Below are 22,875 nucleotides of genomic sequence, written 5' to 3' on the forward strand. Positions count from 1 at the left end.
GCAACCATTAGTTTTCACCTGTCACGTCACGCACCTGTTTCACGTTTTGAGTCACGCACCTGTTTTCGTTAATCATGTCTGTAGTATTTAAGTTCAGTGTTTTTCAGTTTGTCTTTCTGACGACCTCACACCACATTTATGCTCTGTCCATGCCTGATACTTATTTCCATGTCAATTCCTCAAGCAACTATTTCTGTCCAAGCCAAGTAAGTTTTTGTTCCATGTTTATAGTCTTTTTGGTTTCATAGTTTGTTCTCCGCCATTGTGCGTGTTTTTTGTTTGTACTTTTTTGCTATAGTCTTTTGGTTTCATAGTTTATTCTCCGCCTCTGTGTGCGCTTTTTGTTTATTCCTTTTTTTTATAAATATAAATAAATCATGTACCTTCATTCCCGTCTCGCCCGTGCCAACTTTCCGTTGCATCCCGGAAAAGCAAACACCCAAGATCAAGTCCTGACAATATGTTTTATATATGTTATTTATGTTGTTCTGTATGTTTTCCATATGTTGTTATACATGTTTTATGTACGTTATTTATGTTGTTTATATGTTTTCCATATGTTGTTATACATGTTTTATATATGTTATTTATGTTGTTCTATATGTTTTCTATATGTTGGTATATCTGTTGTTTATATGGTTTCTATATGTTGTTTTATATATTGTCATGTATGTTATTGATGTTGTATATGATGTTCTCTATGTTGGTAAACATGTTTTCTATATATTATCTTATATATTGTTGTATCAAACAGAAGAATAAGTGATTATTACATTTTAACAAAAGTGTAGATAGAACATGTTAAAACAGAAAATAAGCAGATATTAACAGTAAATGAACAAGTAGATTAATAACAATTTTTTACAGTTTGTCCCTCATAATGTGTAGAAAATAATAGGTGTATAAATGACACAATATGTTACTGCAGACTAATTAGGAGTCTTTGTTTGTTTACTTACTACTAAAAGACAAGTTGTCTAGTGTCACGTTCAAACACTGAGGACATCTATTAAACAAGACAAAAGGCAAGGAATCAAACAGAGACAGAATTCAATTTGGACTCAATTGAGGAGAGACATGGCCACTGCACTCTCTGTACAGTCCTGCACCACGCTCTGACGAAGAAGGTTTTCGTCTCCTCATTTATTCAGATGTTCAATGTTCACGCACCAACACATGTCACAGCAGGAATGGGAAGTATGTAAAACAGTCATTGTTTTCGGTCGCTTTGAAGACCAAGAAGAGGATTTCTCGGGCTTGGGCTCTTCCTGGATCCAGCTGGGGCAGGTGTTGGAGGACAATGGATAACCCCTCCCGTCTCCTGACCACAGGGACTTCAAGAGGGCAGCGGGTCGTAAATAGCGTTGACCTCGGTTACCAAATAGTTGGAAGAGAGTTTGTGAAATATTTCAAAGAGAGTTCGTTTAACACTTCAAAGAGAGTTCCTCTGGAAGTTGAGCAGATCCTGCCATCTGTCCGTGTTGAAATCACAGTGGCGTTTCACGAGCATTCTTCCTCTTGTTAGGCCTCGAAAGACAGCATTCATAATACAACGTTTCTTTTGTGATAACTTACAAACAATTATTCCAACATCTAGTATGTTCAACATTTTATTTAAGGACTAAATGACAATAATAAACATATGTTTCATGTACACTAAGATTTTAGTGCAATTTTCTTTTGGTCCCCTTTATGTAGAAAAGTACCGAAAAGTACCATAATACATTTTGGTACTGGGCCTGGTGTCAGGCTTTGGTTTTTCCTTTGTGTTTTATTTCCTGTCAGGGCTCTTATTTTGGTTCCTTTTCCTGCACGTCTCCCTGAGCGCTCGTTTCCCCTCACTTGTACCTGATTGGCAGTTGCCAATCAGGCCACTATTTATACCCGCCTTGCCCTCCAGTCAGGGCTGGAGTATTGCAGGCTGTGTTCTGTATGCTGATAGCTGTTTGCAGCTTCCTGTCTCCTAGTTCCTCGTTTCCTGTTTGCCTGTTTCCTGGTTCCTGATTCCGGTTCCCCCGCATTTTTATTTTTGACATTAAAAGTCATGTTTTCCTCCAACAAGCCTGCCGTCTCTGCATCTCGGGGTTCGTCGCCAATATTCCCGACAACCGGTACCAAAATATTGGCATGGGGACAAGACTAAGTCCAAATATATGGAGATACACTTTCTGCTCCTTATCCTAGTAAAGATGCTTCTTGGCTAATTTAGCAGGTGATCAAAGACCAGGTTGACCTTTGAATCCTATAGATGTGTGAGAAGTGCACTCAGAAGTCAATGAGAGTAGCAACCATGTTGACTCCTGCCTGAGAGAATGTGCTAACGAGGTCGCCTCATAAAGACCGGCAATTATGGCCTCGTTAACACTCCGCCGCTTGCCACCTTTGTGTGGGCACAAAGAGGAGGCGTGACACGCCTTCGCAAGATGATTGAGCTTTAAGCGGCCGCTGGGTAGGAAGGACCAGGACGAGGACGAGGACGAGGACGAGGACAAGGACAAGGACCAGGACCAGGACCAGGACCAGGAGGAGGAAGTGGTGCTGATGAGAGGCAGGCAGACATCCATCTTGACACAGCATCAGCAGGTAAACATCCACATTTGACTTCTTCTTTCACTTGTGTACATGACTTATGACCTACTCGTGTGGAATACAGCTTCCCAGCATGCCTTGCAATATACACCTACAATTCTAACACTTTATTATTTCAAGCTTTTGTTTCGCTCCACATTCTCACACATGTTTTAATCTGCTTCAAACTGTTACACTTTCACATTGTCCCGCTCATGCATGCTACCGCTTCAGTTTCACTTTCAGTTTCAGTGGAACATGCATACGATGCAATGTAAGGCATCACACATTTACACTTGTTTCATTACAGCACGTCCGACCGAAAAGGAGTAGGAAGAAGCTGAGCTTATTTAATCCTACCCCTTTTCATACCATAGCAATTGTATCCCATTTCCTTCTTCTCTGTAACAGAACAGTGAATGAATAAATAACATAGCACAGTAAGTAAACAAATATTAAATACATAAATAATAAATAATATAGCACAGTAAGCAAACAAATATTAATACATAAATAATAAATAATATAGCATAGTAAGAAAACAAATATTAAATACATACATAATAAATAAATAATATAGCATAGTAAGTAGACTAATATTAAATACATAAATAATAAATAATATAACATAGTAAATAAACAAATATTAAATACATACAGTAAATAATAAATAATATAGCATAGTAAAAAAACAAATATTAAATACATAAATAATAAATAATATAGCATAGTAAGTAAACAAATATTAAATAAATAAATAATATAGCATAGTAAGTAAACAAATATTAAATAAATAAATAATAAATAATATAGCATAGTAAGTAAACAAATAATACATAAATAATAAATAATGTAGCATAGTAAGTAAATAAATATTAAATACATAAATAATAAATAATATAGCATGGTAAGAAAACAAATATTAAATACATACATAATAAATAAATAATATAGCATAGTAAGTAGACAAATATTAAATACATAAATAATAAATAATATAGCAAAGTAAGTAAACAAATATTAAATACATAAATAATAAATAATATAGCATAGTAAATAAACAAATATTAAATACATAAATAATAAATAAATATTATAGCATAGCAAGTAAACACATATTAAATACATAAATAATAAATAATAGACCATAGTAAGTAAACACAGAAATAATAAATAAAATAGCATAGTAAGTAAACAAATATCAAATACATAAATGATAAATAATATACCATAGTAAGTAAACACATAATAAATACGTAAATAATAAATAAATAACATACCATAGCAAGTAAACAAATATTAAATGCATAAATAATACATCATATAGCATAGTAAGTAAACAAATATTAAATACATTAATAATAAATAATAAATAATATAGCATAGTAAGAAAACAAACTATCGACACATAAATAATAAATAATATACCATAGTAAGTAAACACATAATAAATACATAATTAATATACCATAGCAAGTAAACAAATATTAAATACACAAATGATAAATAATATACCATAGCAACTAAACAAATATTAAATACATAAATGATAAATAATATACCATAGTAAGTAAACAAATATTAAATACACACATAATCTTTATCTAAAAACAAAAAAGGGTTTAAGACGTAATTCTTGTGGTGTGTACTTCGTGAACACTTGTAGTGTGAACAGTCTCTTAAAGTGAATCATATTGCTGCTTTCTTTCATTTCTTTACTTCAATCATATTGCTGCTTTCTTTCATTTCTTTACGTCAATCATATCGCTGCTTTCTTTCATTTCTTTACTTCAATCATATTGCTGTTTTCTTTCATTTCTTTACTTCAATCATATTGCTGCTTTCATTCATTTCTTTACTTCAATCATATTGCTGCTTTCTTTCATTTCTTTACTTCAATCATATTGCTGCTTTCTTTCATTTCTTTACTTCATCCATTCCATCATTTCATTCCACATACTGATATACTGAAGGTGTTAAGTGTTGTACGTGCATACAAATGTTTTAAATGACATTTTCCTCTAAGGTTATATTTCTCCTCTTTTGTTAAGTTTTTTGTTTTTTGTTTTTAAATAAAAAATCCTACATTTCCAAGAATTATAAATATTTTTGTCCTTTAAAAAGGAAACAGACTATCTTTGACTAAAACAGACTATCTTTGACTAAAATAATGCTACTTGGTAACAGTAGAAGAGAAAGTCAAAGACAAATACAAATAGACGGAGTAAATATTGAAAGGCTAGAAGAAAACACATTTTTTGTGTGTAATAATAGATGATCAAATACATTGAAAATCTCATGTAAAAAATATACAACATAAAATAGCAAGAAATATATCAATAATGAATAAACAAAACATGTTCTAGACCAAAAATGACTTCATGTTGTTTACTGCTCACTAGTGTTACATATCTGACTTATTGTGCAGAAATATGGGAAATAAGTACAAAAGTACACTTTATTCATTAACTGTGTTACAAAAAAGATGAGTTATAATAATACATCATGTTGGATATAGAGAACATACAAACTCTTTATTTATTATATCACAATTATTGAAATTCAACGATTTGGTGCATTTGCAAACAGCTACAAATATACACAAAGCAAACTATAACTATAACTATCAACTATAACCTGCCAGTCAAGAATATACAATAATTCTTCTCAACAAAAGAGGAGAAATATAACCTTAGAGGAAAATGTCATTTAAAACATTTGTATGCGCGTACAACACTTAACACCTTCAGTGTATCAGATACTTTATTTCAATGATGTTTGTTCAGTATGTAATAAATGTATCATGTTTGATACAAATGTATATACTTCACAAGTGTTGACTTGCTATGGTTTGATGTCAATAAGTTATTATTAAATGATAAGAGAACTAAATATGGTGCAAGGACAAATAGTGAGTCAAAATTAAAATGAAATCAAGTAGAAATTGATCATAAATGAAACTAAGTTCTAATAATTGATCATAAATGCAACTAAGTTCTAATAATTGATCATAAATGAAACTAACTTCTAATAATTGATCATAAATGAAACTAAGTTCTAATAATTGATCATAAATGAAACTAATTTCTAATAATTGATCATAAATAAAACTAAGTTCTAATAATTGATTATAAATGAAACTAAGTTCTAATAATTGATCATAAATGAAACTAAGTTCTAATAATTGATCATAAATGAAACTAAGTTCTAATAATTGATCATAAATGAAACTAATTTCTAATAATTGATCATAAATAAAACTAAGTTCTAATAATTGATTATAAATGAAACTAAGTTCTAATAATTGATCATAAATGAAACTAAGTTCTAATAATTGATCATAAATGAAACTAAGTTGTAATAATTGATCATAAATGAAACTAATTTCTAATAATTGATCATAAATGAAACTAAGTTGTAATAATTGATCATAAATGAAACTAAGTTGTAATAATTGATCATAAATGCAACTAAGTTCTAATAATTGATCATAAATGATGTTGGGAAGTTCAGATTGAATATATGAAATATGAAAGGAAAATATTCAAATCCATTTCTATTCTTTATAAAGTAAAACACATTTCATCTTTATTTACCCTTTTTTCTGGTGACGACTCCTCCCACATTTGTCAACCCACTTCAACCGTTCCACCGTCCAAACATTCCTCTTAATTAGGACAAAAAAATTAAGTTGTTTTTAGAACTGGAAAAATTCCCAGTTTTCCCAAATTTCCAGGAATTCCGTAATACCATTTCTCAATTCAACATGTTACTATGTCAACAATTCTCCAGCGATTTGAAAAATTCAAACAGCAACCATTTCAACACATTCACAACATTCAAGTCTTTTAACATTTTCTAAAAAAATTCCCTCTTTTACCGAAATTCCTAAATTTCCATGAAATTATTATTTAAAAGAATGGAACATTTTTCAAACTTCCACAATTCCCACATTTTTTTATTGAAACTGTTCCAGCTTCAAAATATTCAGCCTGTTCAGGAATTGTGTTCTCTACTTCAACAATTAGAATTTTTTTTCCCCGAATTCCCAGTTTTCAGGGACATTTTCCCAATTAAAAATGAATTGTCAATTTTTCAAAAACTTCCACAATTCCCACATTTTCAACAGGTTCAAACCATTCCACCTTAAACTCATCCTGGATATTCAAACTATCCTGTTTCCACGTTCAACAAATTTCCAGGAATTCCTGTTTTTTTTATAACCTTATTTTCAACCTTTTTCTCTTGACTACTCCTTTCACATTTTTCATCCCATTTCAACTGTTTCACCGTCAAAACATTTTTCTTAGTCAGGACAAAAAAACAAGTTTGTTTAGGAAATAGAAAAATTCCCGGTTTTCCCGAAATTCCAGGAATTCCGTAATACCATTTCTCAATTCAACATGTTACTACTTCAACATTTCTCGACCGATTTGAAAAATTCAAACACCAACCATTTCAACTCACTCAGAATATTCAAGTATTTTAATATTTTCTAAAAAAAAATCCCTCTTTTACCGAGATTTCCAAATTTCCATGAAATTCTTATTTAAAAGAATGGAACATTTTTCAAACTTCCACCTGATTCAAACTGTTCCAACTCCAAAATATTCAGCCTGTTCAGGAATTGTGTGCTCCTTTTCAACAATTAAAAAAAAAATCCCGAATTTCCAAGAATTCCCAGTTTTCAGGGACATTTTCCCATTCAAAATGAATTTTTCATTTTTCAAACTTCCACATTTCCCACATTTTTCAACAGATTCAAACCATTCCACCTTCAACACATTCAACTCATTCTGGATATTCAAACTACAATTTTTCCACGTTCAAAAAATTTCCAGGAATTACTGTTTTTTTTTTCTAACCCTATTTCCAACCTTTTTCGTTTGACTACTCCTTTTCCTTTTTTCATCCCATTTACACTGTTCCACCGTCAAAATATTTTTCTTAGTCAGGACAAAAAAAAAGTTGGTTTAGGAACTAGAAAAATTCCCGGTTTTCCCAAATTTCCAGGAATTCCGTAATACAATTTTTCAATTCAACATGTTACTACTGCAACATTTCTCGACCAATTTGAAAAATTCCAACACCAACCATTTCAACTAAAGTCTTCTAACATTTCCTAAAAAATTCCCTCTTTTACCGAGATTTCCAAATTTCCATGAATTTCCCATTGAAAAGAATGGGACATTTTTCAAAGTTCCACCTGATTCAAACCGTTCCCACTCCAAAATATTCAGCCTTTCCAGGAATTGTGTGCTCCCTTTCAACAATTTAAAAAAATTTCCCGAATTTCCAAGAATTCCCAGTTTTCAGGGACATTTCCCCATTCAAAATGAATTTTCCATTTTTCAAACTTCCACATTTCCCACATTTTTCAACAGATTCAAACCATTCCACCTTCAACACATTCAACTCATCCTGGATATTCAAACTACAATTTTTCCACGTTCAAAAAATTTCCAGGAATTACTGTTTTTTTTCTAACCCTATTTCCAACCTTTTTCATTTGACTACTCCTTTTCCTTTTTTCATCCCATTTACACTGTTCCACCGTCAAAACATTTTTCTTAGTCAGGACAAAAAAACAAGTTGGTTTAGGAACTAGAAAAATTCCCGGTGTTCCCAAATTTCCAGGAATTCCGTAATACAATTTTTCAATTCAACATGTTACTACTCCAACAATTCTCGACCGATTTGAAAAATTCCAACACCAACCATTTCAACTAAAGTTTTTTTTAACATTTCCTAAAAAATTTACTCTTTTACCGAGATTTCCAAATTTCCATGAATTTCCCATTGAAAAGAATGGGACATTTTTCAAAGTTCCACCTGATTCAAACCGTTCCCACTCCAAAATATTCAGCCTTTCCAGGAATTGTGTGCTCCCTTTCAACAATTTAAAAAAAATTCCCGAATTTCCAAGAATTCCCAGTTTTCAGGGACATTTTCCCATTCAAAATGAATTTTTCATTTTTCAAACTTCCACATTTCCCACATTTTTCAACAGATTCAAACCATTCCACCTTCAACACATTCAACTCATTCTGGATATTCAAACTACAATTTTTCCACGTTCAAAAAATTTCCAGGAATTACTGGGTTTTTTTTCTAACCCTATTTCCAACCTTTTTCGTTTGACTACTCCTTTTCCTTTTTTCATCCCATTTACACTGTTCCACCGTCAAAATATTTTTCTTAGTCAGGACAAAAAAAAAGTTGGTTTAGGAACTAGAAAAATTCCCGGTTTTCCCAAATTTCCAGGAATTCCGTAATACAATTTTTCAATTCAACATGTTACTACTTCAACATTTCTCGACCAATTTGAAAAATTCCAACACCAACCATTTCAACTAAAGTCTTTTAACATTTCCTAAAAAATTCCCTCTTTTACCGAGATTTCCAAATTTCCATGAATTTCCCATTGAAAAGAATGGGACATTTTTCAAAGTTCCACCTGATTCAAACCGTTCCCACTCCAAAATATTCAGCCTTTCCAGGAATTGTGTGCTCCCTTTCAACAATTTAAAAAAAATTCCCGAATTTCCAAGAATTCCCAGTTTTCAGGGACATTTCCCCATTCAAAATGAATTTTCCATTTTTCAAACTTCCACATTTCCCACATTTTTCAACAGATTCAAACCATTCCACCTTCAACACATTCAACTCATCCTGGATATTCAAACTACAATTTTTCCACGTTCAAAAAATTTCCAGGAATTACTGTTTTTTTTCTAACCCTATTTCCAACCTTTTTCATTTGACTACTCCTTTTCCTTTTTTCATCCCATTTACACTGTTCCACCGTCAAAACATTTTTCTTAGTCAGGACAAAAAAACAAGTTGGTTTAGGAACTAGAAAAATTCCCGGTGTTCCCAAATTTCCAGGAATTCCGTAATACAATTTTTCAATTCAACATGTTACTACTCCAACAATTCTCGACCGATTTGAAAAATTCCAACACCAACCATTTCAACTAAAGTTTTTTTTAACATTTCCTAAAAAATTTACTCTTTTACCGAGATTTCCAAATTTCCATGAATTTCCCATTGAAAAGAATGGGACATTTTTCAAAGTTCCACCTGATTCAAACCGTTCCCACTCCAAAATATTCAGCCTTTCCAGGAATTGTGTGCTCCCTTTCAACAATTTAAAAAAAATTCCCGAATTTCCAAGAATTCCCAGTTTTCAGGGACATTTTCCCATTCAAAATGAATTTTTCATTTTTCAAACTTCCACATTTCCCACATTTTTCAACAGATTCAAACCATTCCACCTTCAACACATTCAACTCATTCTGGATATTCAAACTACAATTTTTCCACGTTCAAAAAATTTCCAGGAATTACTGGGGTTTTTTTCTAACCCTATTTCCAACCTTTTTCGTTTGACTACTCCTTTTCCTTTTTTCATCCCATTTACACTGTTCCACCGTCAAAATATTTTTCTTAGTCAGGACAAAAAAAAAGTTGGTTTAGGAACTAGAAAAATTCCCGGTTTTCCCAAATTTCCAGGAATTCCGTAATACAATTTTTCAATTCAACATGTTACTACTTCAACATTTCTCGACCAATTTGAAAAATTCCAACACCAACCATTTCAACTAAAGTCTTTTAACATTTCCTAAAAAATTCCCTCTTTTACCGAGATTTCCAAATTTCCATGAATTTCCCATTGAAAAGAATGGGACATTTTTCAAAGTTCCACCTGATTCAAACCGTTCCCACTCCAAAATATTCAGCCTTTCCAGGAATTGTGTGCTCCCTTTCAACAATTTAAAAAAAATTCCCGAATTTCCAAGAATTCCCAGTTTTCAGGGACATTTCCCCATTCAAAATGAATTTTCCATTTTTCAAACTTCCACATTTCCCACATTTTTCAACAGATTCAAACCATTCCACCTTCAACACATTCAACTCATCCTGGATATTCAAACTACAATTTTTCCACGTTCAAAAAATTTCCAGGAATTACTGTTTTTTTTCTAACCCTATTTCCAACCTTTTTCATTTGACTACTCCTTTTCCTTTTTTCATCCCATTTACACTGTTCCACCGTCAAAACATTTTTCTTAGTCAGGACAAAAAAACAAGTTGGTTTAGGAACTAGAAAAATTCCCGGTGTTCCCAAATTTCCAGGAATTCCGTAATACAATTTTTCAATTCAACATGTTACTACTCCAACAATTCTCGACCGATTTGAAAAATTCCAACACCAACCATTTCAACTAAAGTTTTTTTTAACATTTCCTAAAAAATTTACTCTTTTACCGAGATTTCCAAATTTCCATGAATTTCCCATTGAAAAGAATGGGACATTTTTCAAAGTTCCACCTGATTCAAACCGTTCCCACTCCAAAATATTCAGCCTTTCCAGGAATTGTGTGCTCCCTTTCAACAATTTAAAAAAAATTCCCGAATTTCCAAGAATTCCCAGTTTTCAGGGACATTTTCCCATTCAAAATGAATTTTTCATTTTTCAAACTTCCACATTTCCCACATTTTTCAACAGATTCAAACCATTCCACCTTCAACACATTCAACTCATTCTGGATATTCAAACTACAATTTTTCCACGTTCAAAAAATTTCCAGGAATTACTGGGGTTTTTTTCTAACCCTATTTCCAACCTTTTTCGTTTGACTACTCCTTTTCCTTTTTTCATCCCATTTACACTGTTCCACCGTCAAAATATTTTTCTTAGTCAGGACAAAAAAAAAGTTGGTTTAGGAACTAGAAAAATTCCCGGTTTTCCCAAATTTCCAGGAATTCCGTAATACAATTTTTCAATTCAACATGTTACTACTTCAACATTTCTCGACCAATTTGAAAAATTCCAACACCAACCATTTCAACTAAAGTCTTTTAACATTTCCTAAAAAATTCCCTCTTTTACCGAGATTTCCAAATTTCCATGAATTTCCCATTGAAAAGAATGGGACATTTTTCAAAGTTCCACCTGATTCAAACCGTTCCCACTCCAAAATATTCAGCCTTTCCAGGAATTGTGTGCTCCCTTTCAACAATTTAAAAAAAATTCCCGAATTTCCAAGAATTCCCAGTTTTCAGGGACATTTCCCCATTCAAAATGAATTTTCCATTTTTCAAACTTCCACATTTCCCACATTTTTCAACAGATTCAAACCATTCCACCTTCAACACATTCAACTCATCCTGGATATTCAAACTACAATTTTTCCACGTTCAAAAAATTTCCAGGAATTACTGTTTTTTTTCTAACCCTATTTCCAACCTTTTTCATTTGACTACTCCTTTTCCTTTTTTCATCCCATTTACACTGTTCCACCGTCAAAACATTTTTCTTAGTCAGGACAAAAAAACAAGTTGGTTTAGGAACTAGAAAAATTCCCGGTGTTCCCAAATTTCCAGGAATTCCGTAATACAATTTTTCAATTCAACATGTTACTACTCCAACAATTCTCGACCGATTTGAAAAATTCCAACACCAACCATTTCAACTAAAGTTTTTTTTAACATTTCCTAAAAAATTTACTCTTTTACCGAGATTTCCAAATTTCCATGAATTTCCCATTGAAAAGAATGGGACATTTTTCAAAGTTCCACCTGATTCAAACCGTTCCCACTCCAAAATATTCAGCCTTTCCAGGAATTGTGTGCTCCCTTTCAACAATTTAAAAAAAATTCCCGAATTTCCAAGAATTCCCAGTTTTCAGGGACATTTTCCCATTCAAAATGAATTTTTCATTTTTCAAACTTCCACATTTCCCACATTTTTCAACAGATTCAAACCATTCCACCTTCAACACATTCAACTCATTCTGGATATTCAAACTACAATTTTTCCACGTTCAAAAAATTTCCAGGAATTACTGGGGTTTTTTTCTAACCCTATTTCCAACCTTTTTCGTTTGACTACTCCTTTTCCTTTTTTCATCCCATTTACACTGTTCCACCGTCAAAATATTTTTCTTAGTCAGGACAAAAAAAAAGTTGGTTTAGGAACTAGAAAAATTCCCGGTTTTCCCAAATTTCCAGGAATTCCGTAATACAATTTTTCAATTCAACATGTTACTACTTCAACATTTCTCGACCAATTTGAAAAATTCCAACACCAACCATTTCAACTAAAGTCTTTTAACATTTCCTAAAAAATTCCCTCTTTTACCGAGATTTCCAAATTTCCATGAATTTCCCATTGAAAAGAATGGGACATTTTTCAAAGTTCCACCTGATTCAAACCGTTCCCACTCCAAAATATTCAGCCTTTCCAGGAATTGTGTGCTCCCTTTCAACAATTTAAAAAAAATTCCCGAATTTCCAAGAATTCCCAGTTTTCAGGGACATTTCCCCATTCAAAATGAATTTTCCATTTTTCAAACTTCCACATTTCCCACATTTTTCAACAGATTCAAACCATTCCACCTTCAACACATTCAACTCATCCTGGATATTCAAACTACAATTTTTCCACGTTCAAAAAATTTCCAGGAATTACTGTTTTTTTTCTAACCCTATTTCCAACCTTTTTCATTTGACTACTCCTTTTCCTTTTTTCATCCCATTTACACTGTTCCACCGTCAAAACATTTTTCTTAGTCAGGACAAAAAAACAAGTTGGTTTAGGAACTAGAAAAATTCCCGGTGTTCCCAAATTTCCAGGAATTCCGTAATACAATTTTTCAATTCAACATGTTACTACTCCAACAATTCTCGACCGATTTGAAAAATTCCAACACCAACCATTTCAACTAAAGTTTTTTTTAACATTTCCTAAAAAATTTACTCTTTTACCGAGATTTCCAAATTTCCATGAATTTCCCATTGAAAAGAATGGGACATTTTTCAAAGTTCCACCTGATTCAAACCGTTCCCACTCCAAAATATTCAGCCTTTCCAGGAATTGTGTGCTCCCTTTCAACAATTTAAAAAAAATTCCCGAATTTCCAAGAATTCCCAGTTTTCAGGGACATTTCCCCATTCAAAATGAATTTTCCATTTTTCAAACTTCCACATTTCCCACATTTTTCAACAGATTCAAACCATTCCACCTTCAACACATTCAACTCATCCTGGATATTCAAACTACAATTTTTCCACGTTCAAAAAATTTCCAGGAATTACTGTTTTTTTTCTAACCCTATTTCAAACCTTTTTCATTTGACTACTCCTTTTCCTTTTTTCATCCCATTTACACTGTTCCACCGTCAAAACATTTTTCTTAGTCAGGACAAAAAAACAAGTTGGTTTAGGAACTAGAAAAATTCCCGGTGTTCCCAAATTTCCAGGAATTCCGTAATACAATTTTTCAATTCAACATGTTACTGCTCCAACAATTCTCGACCGATTTGAAAAATTCCAACACCAACCATTTCAACTAAAGTTTTTTAACATTTCCTAAAAAATTTACTCTTTTACCGAGATTTCCAAATTTCCATGAATTTCCCATTGAAAAGAATGGGACATTTTTCAAAGTTCCACCTGATTCAAACCGTTCCCACTCCAAAATATTCAGCCTTTCCAGGAATTGTGTGCTCCCTTTCAAAAATTAAAAAAAAATTCCCGAATTTCCAAGAATTCCTAGTTTTCAGGGACATTTCCCTATTCAAAATGAATTTTCCATTTTTCAAACTTCCACATTTCCCACATTTTTCAACAGATTCAAACCATTCCACCTTCAACACATTCAACTCATCCTGGATATTCAAACTACAATTTTTCCACGTTCAAAAAATTTCCAGGAATTACTGTTTTTTTTCTAACCCTATTTCCAACCTTTTTCATTTGACTACTCCTTTTCCTTTTTTCATCCCATTTACACTGTTCCACCGTCAAAACATTTTTCTTAGTCAGGACAAAAAAACAAGTTGGTTTAGGAACTAGAAAAATTCCCGGTTTTCCCAAATTTCCAGGAATTCCGTAATACAATTTTTCAATTCAACATGTTACTACTTCAACATTTCTCGACCAATTTGAAAAATTCCAACACCAACCATTTCAACTAAAGTCTTTTAACATTTCCTAAAAAATTCCCTCTTTTACCGAGATTTCCAAATTTCCATGAATTTCCCATTGAAAAGAATGGGACATTTTTCAAAGTTCCACCTGATTCAAACCGTTCCCACTCCAAAATATTCAGCCTTTCCAGGAATTGTGTGCTCCCTTTCAACAATTTAAAAAAAATTCCCGAATTTCCAAGAATTCCCAGTTTTCAGGGACATTTCCCCATTCAAAATGAATTTTCCATTTTTCAAACTTCCACATTTCCCACATTTTTCAACAGATTCAAACCATTCCACCTTCAACACATTCAACTCATCCTGGATATTCAAACTACAATTTTTCCACGTTCAAAAAATTTCCAGGAATTACTGTTTTTTTTCTAACCCTATTTCCAACCTTTTTCATTTGACTACTCCTTTTCCTTTTTTCATCCCATTTACACTGTTCCACCGTCAAAACATTTTTCTTAGTCAGGACAAAAAAACAAGTTGGTTTAGGAACTAGAAAAATTCCCGGTGTTCCCAAATTTCCAGGAATTCCGTAATACAATTTTTCAATTCAACATGTTACTACTCCAACAATTCTCGACCGATTTGAAAAATTCCAACACCAACCATTTCAACTAAAGTTTTTTTAACATTTCCTAAAAAATTTACTCTTTTACCGAGATTTCCAAATTTCCATGAATTTCCCATTGAAAAGAATGGGACATTTTTCAAAGTTCCACCTGATTCAAACCGTTCCCACTCCAAAATATTCAGCCTTTCCAGGAATTGTGTGCTCCCTTTCAACAATTTAAAAAAAATTCCCGAATTTCCAAGAATTCCCAGTTTTCAGGGACATTTCCCCATTCAAAATGAATTTTCCATTTTTCAAACTTCCACATTTCCCACATTTTTCAACAGATTCAAACCATTCCACCTTCAACACATTCAACTCATCCTGGATATTCAAACTACAATTTTTCCACGTTCAAAAAATTTCCAGGAATTACTGTTTTTTTTCTAACCCTATTTCAAACCTTTTTCATTTGACTACTCCTTTTCCTTTTTTCATCCCATTTACACTGTTCCACCGTCAAAACATTTTTCTTAGTCAGGACAAAAAAACAAGTTGGTTTAGGAACTAGAAAAATTCCCGGTGTTCCCAAATTTCCAGGAATTCCGTAATACAATTTTTCAATTCAACATGTTACTGCTCCAACAATTCTCGACCGATTTGAAAAATTCCAACACCAACCATTTCAACTAAAGTTTTTTAACATTTCCTAAAAAATTTACTCTTTTACCGAGATTTCCAAATTTCCATGAATTTCCCATTGAAAAGAATGGGACATTTTTCAAAGTTCCACCTGATTCAAACCGTTCCCACTCCAAAATATTCAGCCTTTCCAGGAATTGTGTGCTCCCTTTCAAAAATTAAAAAAAAATTCCCGAATTTCCAAGAATTCCTAGTTTTCAGGGACATTTCCCTATTCAAAATGAATTTTCCATTTTTCAAACTTCCACATTTCCCACATTTTTCAACAGATTCAAACCATTCCACCTTCAACACATTCAACTCATCCTGGATATTCAAACTACAATTTTTCCACGTTCAAAAAATTTCCAGGAATTACTGTTTTTTTCTAACCCTATTTCCAACCTTTTTCATTTGACTACTCCTTTTCCTTTTTTCATCCCATTTACACTGTTCCACCGTCAAAACATTTTTCTTAGTCAGGACAAAAAAACAAGTTGGTTTAGGAACTAGAAAAATTCCCGGTTTTCCCAAATTTCCAGGAATTCCGTAATACAATTTTTCAATTCAACATGTTACTACTTCAACATTTCTCGACCAATTTGAAAAATTCCAACACCAACCATTTCAACTAAAGTCTTTTAACATTTCCTAAAAAATTCCCTCTTTTACCGAGATTTCCAAATTTCCATGAATTTCCCATTGAAAAGAATGGGACATTTTTCAAAGTTCCACCTGATTCAAACCGTTCCCACTCCAAAATATTCAGCCTTTCCAGGAATTGTGTGCTCCCTTTCAACAATTTAAAAAAAATTCCCGAATTTCCAAGAATTCCCAGTTTTCAGGGACATTTCCCCATTCAAAATGAATTTTCCATTTTTCAAACTTCCACATTTCCCACATTTTTCAACAGATTCAAACCATTCCACCTTCAACACATTCAACTCATCCTGGATATTCAAACTACAATTTTTCCACGTTCAAAAAATTTCCAGGAATTACTGTTTTTTTTCTAACCCTATTTCCAACCTTTTTCATTTGACTACTCCTTTTCCTTTTTTCATCCCATTTACACTGTTCCACCGTCAAAACATTTTTCTTAGTCAGGACAAAAAAACAAGTTGGTTTAGGAACTAGAAAAATTCCCGGTGTTCCCAAATTTCCAGGAATTCCGTAATACAATTTTTCAATTCAACATGTTACTACTCCAACAATTCTCGACCGATTTGAAAAATTCCAACACCAACCATTTCAACTAAAGTTTTTTAACATTTCCTAAAAAATTTACTCTTTTACCGAGATTTCCAAATTTCCATGAATTTCCCATTGAAAAGAATGGGACATTTTTCAAAGTTGCACCTGATTCAAACCGTTCCCACTCCAAAATATTCAGCCTTTCCAGGAATTGTGTGCTCCCTTTCAAAAATTTAAAAAAAATTCCCGAATTTCCAAGAATTCCTAGTTTTCAGGGACATTTCCCTATTCAAAATGAATTTTCAATTTTTCAAACTTCCACATTTCCCACATTTTTCAACAGATTCAAACCATTCCACCTTCAACACATTCAACTCATCCTGGATATTCAAACTACAATTTTTCCATGTTCAAAAAATTTCCAGGAATTACTGGGGGTTTTTCTAACCCTATTTCCAACCTTTTTCGTTTGACTACTCCTTTTCCTTTTTTCATCCCATTTACACTGTTCCACCGTCAAAACATTTTTCTTAGTCAGGACAAAAAAAAAAGTTGGTTTAGGAACTAGAAAAATTCCCGGTTTTCCCAAATTTCCAGGAATTCCGTAATACAATTTCTCAATTCAACATGTTACTACTTCAACATTTCTCGACCGATTTGAAAAATTCCAACACCAACCATTTCAACTAAAGTCTTTTAACATTTCCTAAAAAATTCCCTCTTTTACCGAGATTTCCAAATTTTCATGAATTTCCCATTGAAAAGAATGGGACATTTTTCAAAGTTCCACCTGATTCAAACCGTTCCCACTCCAAAATATTCAGCCTTTCCAGGAATTGTGTGCTCCCTTTCAACAATTTAAAAAAAATTCCCGAATTTCCAAGAATTCCCAGTTTTCAGGGACATTTCCCCATTCAAAATGAATTGTCCATTTTTCAAACTTCCACAATTCCCACATTTTTCAACAGATTCAAACCATTCCACCTTCAACACATTCAACTCATCCTGGACATTCAAACTACTTTTTTTCCCACGTTCAACAAATTTCCAGGAATTCCTGTTTTCTTTCTCACCCTATTTTCGACCATTTTCATTTGACTACTCTTTTTCCTTTTTTCATCCCATTTCAACTGTTCCACCGTCAAAACAGTTTTCTTAGTCAGGACAAAAAAACCAAAAATTCCCAGTTTTCCCGAAATTCCAGGAATTCCTTAATATAATTTCTCAATTAAAAAACTGTTCTTACTTCAACATTTTCAAAGTTTTATAATTGTTTGTGTTTCAAATTCTTTTTTGGTCATGACTTCATTTCAAGTTTGTGGGCGGGGCCAACTTTATTGGTCAGCCTTGGTCAGCCGTCACGCCCATATATGGTCACGCCGCCATTGCAGACTGATCATGTGCAAAATGTCCTTTGCTAGCCATGAGAACGTCCGTCTCCGTGACGACGACCCCCGCCGCGGACAAAGGTGTGTCGTGGGGGCGGGACCTGTACACCTTTGTGTCGTCGGCAGCGGGTCACATGATGCGGACCCTCCAGAAACCCCGCAAGAGCCGAGCGTCCAAGCGACGAGTCAACCACCGCCGCTTCCTGCACAACATGATCCAAAGGTGAGCGCTCACCTGCGTGAACTTTTTCACCTGCTGGGATTTATTACCTGCCTCCAACTTTGTCACCATCTTACCTTCCAGTTATGATTAGTAACACCTTAACTACATGTTAATAACATAGAACCACAAAACGTTAATAACTAACTACAATATCTAGACCAAATATTGTAGCACATAAACAGGGAGAGCCCATTTATGATGAATTACAGGTGAACATAATAACCATGACTAACAGGTTAATTACAGGTGAACATAATAACCATGACTAACAGGTTAATTACAGGTGAACATAATAACCATGACTAACAGGTGAATTACAGGTGAACATAATAACCATGACTAACAGGTTAATTACAGGTGAACATAATAACCATGACTAACAGGTTAATTACAGGTGAACATAATAACCATGACTAACAGGTGAATTACAGGTGACCATAATAACCATGACTAACAGGTTAATTACAGGTGAACATAATAACCATGACTAACAGGTTAATTACAGGTGAACATAATAACCATGACTAACAGGTTAATTACAGGTGAACATAATAACCATGACTAACAGGTTAATAACAGGTGAACATAATAACCATGGCTAACAGGTTAATTACAGGTGAACATAATAACCATGACTAACAGGTTAATTACAGGTGAAAATAATAACCATGACTAACAGGTTAATTACAGGTGAACATAATAACCATGACTAACAGGTTAATTACAGATTAACATAAGAACCATTACTAACAGGTTAATTACAGGCGAACATAATAACCATGACTAACGGGTTAATTACAGGTGAACATAATAACCATGACTAACGGGTTAATTACAGGTGAACATAATAACCATGACTAATGGGTTAATTACAGGTGAACATAATAACCATGACTAACGGGTTAATTACAGGTGAACATAATAACCATGACTAACAGGTTAATTACAGGTGAACATAATAACCATGACTAACAGGTTAATTACAGGTGAACATAATAACCATGACTAACAGGTTAATTACAGGTGAACATAATAACCATGACTAACAGGTTAATTACAGGTGAACATAATAACCATGGCTAACAGGTGAATTACAGGTGAACATAAAAACCATGACTAACAGGTTAATTACAGGTGAACATAATAACCATGACTAACAGGTTAATTACAGGTGAACATAATAACCATGACTAACAGGTTAATTACAGGTGAACATAATAACCATGACTAACAGGTTAATTACAGGTGAACATAATAACCATGACTAACAGGTTAATTACAGGTTAATTACAGGTGAACATAATAACCATGACTAACAGGTTAATTACAGCTGAACATAATAACCATGACTAACAGGTTAATTACAGGTGAACATAATAACCATGACCAACAGGTTAATTACAGGTTAATTACAGGTGAGCATAATAACCATGACTAACAGGTTAATTACAGCTGAACATAATAACCATGACTAACAGGTGAATTACAGGTGAACATAATAACCATGACTAACAGGTTAATTACAGGTGAACATAATAACCATGACTAACAGGTGAATTACAGGTGAACATAATAACTATGACTAACAGGTGAATTACAGGTGAACATAATAACCATGACTAACGGGTTAATTACAGGTGAACATAATAACCATGACTAACAGGTTAATTACAGGTGAACATAATAACCATGACTAACAGGTTAATTACAGGTGAACATAATAACCATGACTAACAGGTTAATTACAGGTGAACATAATAACCATGACTAACAGGTTAATTACAGGTGAACATAATAACCATGGCTAACAGGTGAATTACAGGTGAACATAAAAACCATGACTAACAGGTTAATTACAGGTGAACATAATAACCATGACTAACAGGTTAATTACAGGTGAACATAATAACCATGACTAACAGGTTAATTACAGGTGAACATAATAACCATGACTAACAGGTTAATTACAGGTGAACATAATAACCATGACTAACAGGTTAATTACAGGTTAATTACAGGTGAACATAATAACCATGACTAACAGGTTAATTACAGCTGAACATAATAACCATGACTAACAGGTTAATTACAGGTGAACATAATAACCATGACCAACAGGTTAATTACAGGTTAATTACAGGTGAGCATAATAACCATGACTAACAGGTTAATTACAGCTGAACATAATAACCATGACTAACAGGTGAATTACAGGTGAACATAATAACCATGACTAACAGGTTAATTACAGGTGAACATAATAACCATGACTAACAGGTGAATTACAGGTGAACATAATAACTATGACTAACAGGTGAATTACAGGTGAACATAACTATGACTAACAGGTGAATTACAGGTGAATTACAGGTGAACATAAACACGTTAATAAAACTTGACATACTTGCAGTGGTGACCCAAGACTTTTGCACATGTGCCAACAGGAAGTTTGCAGACATGGAGGCGGCCAATCACAGACTGGCGTCGTCTCTCTACCTGAAGGAGGCGGGTACCTCGTCACATGCCTCACCTGAGCGGTCACCAGGACCCAAGAGTCCGAGGGACGCACAGGAAGTCCCCGGCAGCGTGACAGACGGCGAGGACGAGGGCCCGCCCACGCCCTCCTGTGATTGGTCCGCCCAGATGCTCCCGGAGCAGGTCCAGGACAACATGGCCGACATGACGGCGGGCGAGTGGGACGACTTGATGGCGTTCTTCGGGGACGTGGACGCCTGCTTGGACGGCGAGGAGGAGCGTTGCCAAGGTGACGACGGACGCCTCACTAGCACCGTGGAGGACCAGCACTCGGCCCCGCCTCTTCCCAGCTGCCCACACCAGCAGGTGTCTTTTGGGGGCGTGGCTCAGTCCTTTCTGGCCCCTCCCTCTCATGGCGAGCTGCGTTACCTAGCAACGCCGCCCCCGGAGGACCAGCTGCCCTTTGACGACATCCTGGAAGACAGGAAGTCAGTTGACTTCCTGTAAACTATCTTCTTCTCACTTGTCATCAAACAACATCATTTCTTGTGGCCTGTCACATTATTTATTGTGGCCTGTCACATCTTTTAGTATGGTCTGTCATATTATTTATTGTGGCCTGTCACATCATTAAAAGTGGCCTGTCACATCTTTTAATATGGTCTGTCATATTATTTATTGTGGCCTGTCACATCATTAAATGTGGCCTGTCACATCATTTAATATGGTCTGTCATATTATTTATCGTGGCCTGTCACATCATTTAAAATGGTCTGTAATAATATTTATTGTGGCCTGTCACATCATTTAAAATGGCCTGTCACATCTTTTAATATGGTCTGTCATGTTATTTATTGTGGCCTGTCACATCATTAAAAGTGGCCTGTCACATCTTTTAATATGGTCTGTCATATTATTTATGGTGGCCTGTCACATCATTAAAATTGGCCTGTCATTTTATTTAAAGTGGCCTGTCACATTATTTAAAATGGCCTGTCACATCTTTTAACATGGTCTGTCATATTATTTATTGTGGCCTGTCACATTATTAAAATTTGCCTGTCACATTTTTTAATATGGTCTGTCATATTATTTATTGTGGCCTGTCACATCATTAAAATTGGCCTGTCATATTATTTAAAATGGCCTGTCACATCAGTAAAATATGGCCTGTCACATTATTTAAAATGGCCTGTCACATCTTTTAACATGGTCTGTCATATTATTTATTGTGGCCTGTCACATCATTTATTGTGGCCTGTAACAGCATGAAAAAAGACCCGTCACAACATTAAAATGTGGCCCATCATTTTATTTAAAGTGGCTTGTCACATCATTTAAAGTTGCCTGTCACATTTTTTAATGTGGTCTGTCAAATCATTTAATGGGGCCTGTCACATCATTAAAATATATTGTGCTGTAGTGTAGTATCTGTTACTGTACTACAATATCTTGTGCTGTATTGTAGTATCTGTTACTGTACTACAATATCTTGTGCTGTAGTGTAGTATCTGTTACTGTACTACAATATCTTGTGCTGTATTGTAGTATCTGTTACTGTACTACAATATATTGTGCTGTAGTGTAGTATCTGTTACTGTACTACAATATCTTGTGCTGTATTGTAGTATCTGTTACTGAACTACAATATATTGTACTTTAATGTAGTATCTGTTACTGTACTACAATATATTGTACTTTAATGTAGTATGTTACTGTACTGCAATATCTTGTGCTGTAGTGTAGTATATGTTACTGTGCTACAATATATTGTGTTGTACTGTAGTACCTGTTACTGTACTACTA

The 22,875-nt window shown here is 33.9% G+C and overlaps 1 protein-coding gene across 1 annotated transcript; it reads left to right on the forward strand.

Annotated features, from left to right (window-relative positions):
* The first annotated feature begins 1,700 nt into the window (after nucleotides 1-1,700).
* On the forward strand, nucleotides 1,701-21,576 carry LOC133605470 (uncharacterized). The gene is made up of 3 exons (XM_061958819.2): nucleotides 1,701-2,583; nucleotides 18,405-18,594; nucleotides 21,039-21,576. Exons 2-3 carry the CDS (start codon nucleotides 18,407-18,409, stop codon nucleotides 21,574-21,576), a joined length of 726 nt encoding a protein of 241 aa, XP_061814803.2. The 5' UTR covers nucleotides 1,701-2,583; nucleotides 18,405-18,406.
* The last annotated feature ends 1,299 nt before the right edge of the window (nucleotides 21,577-22,875 follow it).

This window comes from Nerophis lumbriciformis, linkage group LG04, assembly GCF_033978685.3.
Source record: "Nerophis lumbriciformis linkage group LG04, RoL_Nlum_v2.1, whole genome shotgun sequence".
Lineage (NCBI taxonomy): Eukaryota > Metazoa > Chordata > Actinopteri > Syngnathiformes > Syngnathidae > Nerophis > Nerophis lumbriciformis.